This window comes from Myotis brandtii, unplaced genomic scaffold (genome assembly GCF_000412655.1).
Source record: "Myotis brandtii unplaced genomic scaffold, ASM41265v1 scaffold573, whole genome shotgun sequence".
In the NCBI taxonomy this organism is placed as follows: domain Eukaryota; kingdom Metazoa; phylum Chordata; class Mammalia; order Chiroptera; family Vespertilionidae; genus Myotis; species Myotis brandtii.
In genome coordinates, this window is record NW_005370145.1 from 2,277,456 (window position 1) to 2,284,134 (window position 6,679).

A 6,679-nucleotide genomic window follows, 5' to 3' on the forward strand; every position below is an offset into this window, starting at 1 on the left:
CAGAGTTTGGACAAAACCGATGAGTGGCTGAGCGTTTAGGTGCTGGTGTCATGCTGCCTGGGCTCAGATTTCACTTCCACCCCATCCCAGCCCAGCAGTGAGAACTGGGGTGTGTTCTTTAACCTCTCTGTGCTTCAGTTTCCTGTGGTAATGCGAAGATAACAGTGCTCCTGTCAGTGAGCTATTCACACTCTATTTGTACCAAGTCTTCAAATTCTGGTGTGCATATTCACCCAGAGCACATCTCCACCTGCACCAGCCACTTTTCAGGTGCTCTAGAGACACACCCAGCCCTGGACAATCTCTGGGCTCTGCCTGTCACCACCCTCATGGCTTGACTCCATTCACACGCTGCTTCCTTGCTTATTCCCTCAGCCATTTGCGGCATCTGCCCTGCTGATGCCTAAGACTTGGCTTGGACCAGACCATCTGCATTCAAGGTGCCTGAAGCTGAGCTGAGAGCTGTGGGAGGAAATGACACATTACAGTCGTTGCCCTGCTCAGCAATCTTCTGACAATGTCAACTTTTCCTGCCATTCCCCACAGCTATTTCAGAACTTCCCTTCCAAAAAAAACAGTCTTCAGGGTCTTGGGAAGTACTACAGACCAGGGCTGCTGGCCAGCAGGTGTGCACTGGCATGAATGCAGTAGTTGCTGAAATACTCAAGCACTTCCATTTTCACTGATAAATGGCCATTGCCTGAGTTGTGAAGGCCCCAACCCCACCACTGTTATCCCCTTCCCCCTAAGCATACCCCAACCACCCCTGCAACCCCACAACTCAAGGGCTGGTGCCCGGTACCTCCAAAGTTCTGGTCCTGGGGCTGTTTGATCAGGGCCCACAACATACTAGGTAGAAAGAGACCACATGTGTGCCTCCGCATGTAGTGGGATTTCAAGATTGGAGATTTGTTTTCTTTGGCAAAAGTCATTATCCCATCCCACATCTTAACCTAGGGATATTACTTGGACTCCGTAAAAAAACATATGGCCCAGCTCATTTGGGATACCTCATGCTTCCTAATTTTCTTTACTGAGAAAGTGGTTTAGAATGTTTTTCTTCATTTAGGTTACTTTCCTCTCATCAGGTACAAACAACTTACTTATCCTAACACCAGCTTTTAGACGTGTCCACCTAGACTATTGTTCTTTCATTCTTATATTACTTACACGAAATAGTTTCTGCTCTTCTCATTTTTCTTATATGAAATGTATTCATCATAAGAAGACATAAACATCTGACCATATTATTATGTTTTCAGGTGCAGTTGTAACAGACCACTTATCCATTACTGGACATACAATAATAACTAAATCACTTTCCTTTTTTATTACAGTTAGGGCCTCATATGGACTATTTTGAAAATTTGTATGTAGGTAGTTGTATTACCTATGAATTTCAGGATAGCAAAGAGGTATTAATAAAGTTTTTTTTAAAATATATTTTATTGATTTCAGAGAGGGAGAGAGAGATAGAAACATCAATGCTGAGAGAGAATCATTGATCAGCTGCCTCCTGCAGGCCCCCTACTGGGGATCAAGCCCGAAATCCGGGCATGTGCCCTTGACTGGAATCAAACTCAGGCCCCTTCAGGCCGACACTCGATCCACTGAGCCAAACCAGCTAGGGCAATAAAGTTTTTTTTAAAAAAATAAAAAGTGGGGCCCAGCCAGTGTGGGTCAGTGGTTGGGCGGAGACCCATGCACCAAGGCACCAAGAGGTCACTGGTTTGATTCCTAGTCAGGGGACATGGCCCAGTTGCAGGCTCGACCCCCCAATAGGGGGGGTGCAGGAGGCAGCCAATCAATGTTTCTCTCTCCCATCAATATTTCTATCTCTCTCTCCCTCTCCCTTCCTTTCTCTCAATAAAAATAAAAATTCTTTTTAAAGTAGGTATTGGCCTTGATGGAGTGGAGACCCATGGATTTTTAAATGGTTAAAATGGAGCAGCTGATGTGAAAATTTAAATCTGGCTCTGAGTACCCATGAGATTTCCCGGCACCAGACATTTGAGAGCAAAGCTCAGAAGAAATGAGTAGCGATCTTCTTTAACTTGGGTTAGCAGCAGCCCTTGCATTGTTGTTTTTAGTAGCAGGAATTGAATAAATTTCTCAGCCCCGATGATAGAAGTAGGTGCAAGCTCATTATGAGCATTTTCCTGGCTCCATGGAAGAATCTTCTTAGCCTACAACTCCGCACTCCCACCCCACTCAGCTGAGGGGAGAAGAAGACAAGCAGAGCAGGGGTGGGAAAGCTCTCGGAAGTTATTTTATCCCTTCGAAAGCCCAGGTGTATATTGAGAGCCTGTGCTTTGTGGCTTTCAGGTGAGGGTGTGGCAGATAGGCTGCCAGACGCAGAAGCTGGAGGAGGCCCTGAAGGAGCACAAGTCCTCCGTGTCCTGCATTCGGGTGAAGAGCAACGACGAGGAGTGTGTCACAGCCAGCACGGATGGCACTTGCATCATTTGGGACCTTGTGTAGGTACCTGTGATGGGGAGGACCGAGCGGCACTTACAAACCCAACAATGCCATCGTTTGGTTGAGCTTGAAAGAAGATTCAAACTAAGTGTAGACATCTTACTTAAGGCAGCAATAGAGCGATGTTCATCAGAGGCCCTTTATCTCTATGGCTGGTCATGGATGCTGGTAGGAATGGAATAGTTTTCAGGAGGAGCTGGGTGTGAGGTTTCTGGACAGGTAGGGCAGTCGCTTTCTGGATACACACAGTGAAGGGTGATTTAACTCACACTAACTCAACTCTGAAGTATTCCCTCAGAGGGAGAAGGGAAATAACTTGGGCAATGCGGGCAGTTCCTCTGGTCATTCCACGAAGTCCAGTCAAGCCCAGAATGAGCCTGCCTTGGGGTGGGAGTAGGGGAGTGGCGAATTGCCCTGCCCTCAGTTGGCCTCATTCTCAGGGTCTCCCTATACAAGACCAAAGCATGTACACTTTAGTGTTGGAGTAATTCAAAGTATTTTCAAGGATATTTTTGGATGATAAGCATTTTTTCCTGTGTCTCTTTTGAGACTTAGACCTTGTTCCACCAACACCTCCTCCTGCCAAGCACCCCTCTACCACTAAAAAGATGCCTCACCTTTGTGTATAACTGCATTAGAGAGACTTAAGTATAGAGGAAAAGATAGAGAGATAGACAGACACATACATATAGCAAAAGAATATAAAATTTTCTTGATTGGAGAGAAGAGAATGGCAACTAAAGGCAAAGGCAGGACACATTTTATTTAATACATTATAAAACAAAAACTAAAGCGCACCTCTGTCTTTGGGTTCTGTGTGTCTCTAACTTTGATATATGTACACATCACCTGGGGATCTTGTTAAAATGTTGATTTTGTTTCACTAGAGTATCATCTGAGATCTCACATTTGTAAAAGCTCCCAAATGAGGCCCCCGGTGCTGGCCCCAGGACCGCACTGGGGGACGTGTTGCCTTCACCTGCACTTCCCACTGGGAAACATGTAACTAGGAGGCCATGTCTGCGCTTGTTTCCATGGGTGGTTTGCGACCACTTCCGAGCTTTAAGCCTCCTTGCTCTGTAGCAGGAATATTTGGTTAACTTGTGCCCAAATCTTTGAAAATGCTCAGTTCAGGTCCCATGTTTGGAAACTCCCATAATGAGAAGAAACTGTGCAGAAGGGACATTATTTTACCCAGTGGAGCCTGGCCCATGAGACGGCCACCCAGCCACCTCACCTGTGGAAGGTGAAGCTAATTTACATATTTTGGGTACAGTACCTAAAGCAGTGGCTCTCAAACTACTTTAGAGTCCATTGGGGTGCTGATTAAAAACGCAGATCTGTGGGCTTTATCCCAACCTACTGAATCCAAGTCCCGCAGGTAAGGCCCAACAACCTCCGGTTCTGAAAGCCCTTCCCCGCACTTTGCACTCAGCTTGTAGAGCCCCTCCCTCACTGGGAAGCGGGGCCTCAGGAGTCAAGTGCAGGGTGTGGAAGACAGCAGGCGGACTCCCAGTTCACCTCCTGCTTCCTTCTCACTGGAACTCGAGGCATCCCATTAGTCCTGGGCTTTGTCCTTAGGGAATCCCCTCCCCTTTTCCCCCCTCCCCCCTATCCTCTGACTGCCCCATCGGTGCAGGGGGGAGATGTGGAAGGGGAGTGGGCAGAGTCACAGGACGTCTGTTTGGAATGAATGAACCAACCCTAATCCAAGCTTGCGCCAAATCCAGTTTGAACAGCAAATACGTTTTCCAGGGGAGAGAAAGTAGTCGAGTTTTACAGCTTTTGAATCTATGCTTCAGACGTCTTAGGAGGAGTCAGATGATCCTGGCCAATACCTTGTTCAGGTGCGTTTGTTACCACCCCGAAGAGTTCCAGATCATCACCAGTGGGACAGACAGGAAGGTAAGCACTCCTGGCAGGAGTTGAGATCTTTCTGGTACGAGAGGAAAGCAAAGTGTTGTGGCTGAGGGTGCAGGCTCTGGACATGCCAGTGCAAAGGATGGTCTTTGCTGTTGATCAGCGTGGCTCTTGGGACGTGCTATGTCATCTTTTGGTACCATCACTTCCTCATCTGTAAAACGGACATGATGGTGCCGCCAACCTCATAGAGTTTCTGTGAAGATTAAAGCCACGCTCGCATATACTGCTAATAGCAGGGTGCCTGCGCCAGGGGGGGTACTCCATAGATATTGGTTTTTATTATTAGGAAGTTTCTGAGGCCGGAAAGGAATTGCTGTGCCCAAACCAGTTGTCGCTTTGACCAAGTTCAAATGGAATGACACTAGAGCTCCTCATCTCCTCTCATCACTCTGCTTCATCACTCTGCTTCATCAATATGTTAAAAATCTTTTAAGTTGGAGAGTACATGTCCTCGGGTGAAGATTGGTCCTTTTTGGGGGGACATTTCTCCTTGGAGAAGAGGCTTCAGCAGAGAGGCACATGGAGGGGCAAGGATGCTGGGGTGCCATCCACCCTGCTGGCCAAATCAGATCCTATCAGATCTGCACATCCAATGAATGGATTTGGATTCTTCTAATTCAGACTTTGAGATCACTGAAGAGGGGGTTGCATGTTTATCTTCTCCTAGCCACAGAGAAAGTTGATGAGATAAAAGTATAACAAGATTGTAGGGAAAACAATACTAAAGGTGCCTCTCCCATCCCACACCACCCAGATTAGACTCTAGGAGTGGGGTTTTTACCTGTTTAAGTTTCCCAGGTGATTGGGGACCACTGCCCAAAGATACTTCTTCATAAAAACCCAAGAAATGCTGCCTGGCCCATCTAGGACTTGTTAGTTATTTGCGTCTCATTGGCCCAAACTGGCTTATGCCTCCCATCCTCTAACACCCTGTTTGACTTGTGGTCTATGTGGGCTTCCTCTTGGGACTGGAGTGGGGTGGATAGTAGGGAGCGTAGCACAATGTCACTATAAATGCTTTGATATATGTTTCCTTAAGTTTCTAAATTAGTGTGGTATTTACTACTATATTTTAGGTTTTAGTGTATGAACAGTCTATTTCCCTCTTATTAGAATTTTTACCAGAATTTCATAAATCATAAATTTGTGAAACTATTCTGAGTGCTGGGGACATGACAGTGTCCCTGCTGTCATGCCACTTACTTATTTTATATGTTCATTTGGGGCAGGAGGGGATGGAATTGGACGGTACACATGTAAACAAACATATGAATAAGCACCGAGTAATAAGTGAACAGGATGGATATGAGACGGTGAAAGAGCTAAAAAGAAAACAGGACAAGTTACAGGAAAAGAAAACAGAACAAGTTATAGGGAAAGAAAATAAGACGGGTTCTATGATACTGGCTGGGAGGAAGGAAGCTGCTTTAGCTAGGGGGTCAGTGAAGGCCTCCTTAAGGAGATGACATTTGAGCTGAGGCCTGGGTGACAAAAGGACTCAGCCACGCTCAGATCTGGGGAAGGCCGTCCCAGGTGGGGGATATCCAGGAAAGCCTGAGGCCTGCTGGAACTCTCAGGGGAGGCCCGCTGGGACCTCTTTGGCCGGGAAAGCTGGTGATGAAGAACAAAGGCCTTGTAGGGGTGTGCTTCCTGAGAACAAGGATTCTTGGCCTGCTTTTCTAGTTCTTCATGCTTTGCCTGTGAAAGCAGAACTTTATTTAAAGTGATCAGACCTCAGATGAAATTATACAGCCAGATATATCTCTCCTACACCATCTCTAGCTAGATTCAGAGGAATACCGGTTCCTGGCATAATGACGGGAACACAGAGTTTCCATCAACAGGAAACCAAGTTCACACTCCTGATCCCTAGTCAGTGGTTCTCAACCTTCTGGCCCTTTAAATACAGTTCCTCATGTTGTGACTCAACCATACAATTATTTTTGTTGCTGCTTCATAACTGTAATGTTGCTACTGTGATGAATCGTAATATAAATATCTGATATGCAGGATGGTCTTAGGCGACCGCTGTGAAAGGGTCGTCGTTCGACCGCCAAAGGGGTCGTGACCCACAGGTTGAGAACCGCTGGTTTAGAAGGAAATTGGAGTTTCGAATAGGCTGTACATTTATGTTTCAAAGTTCAAAAAGTATAAAATCTATTTAGAGAAAAATTTCTCTCCTTGAGCTCCTGTTTCTCCCTCCCCCCCCCCCCCCCCCCCCCTTCCCCTTGGAAAAAAAAAAAAAAAATGCCAAAAAAAAAAAAAAGAAAAAGAAAAA

The 6,679-nt window shown here is 46.2% G+C and overlaps 1 protein-coding gene across 1 annotated transcript in view; it reads left to right on the forward strand.

Moving 5' to 3' along the window:
* Positions 1–6,679, forward strand: part of CFAP52 (cilia and flagella associated protein 52) — a 38,628-nt gene that overhangs the window by 29,415 nt on the left and 2,534 nt on the right. Inside the window, exons 11-12 of the mRNA XM_005878801.2 lie at positions 2,326–2,477; positions 4,281–4,383. Of these exons, the coding sequence (XP_005878863.1) occupies positions 2,326–2,477; positions 4,281–4,383 (255 nt within the window). The remainder of the gene's footprint in view (positions 1–2,325; positions 2,478–4,280; positions 4,384–6,679) is intronic.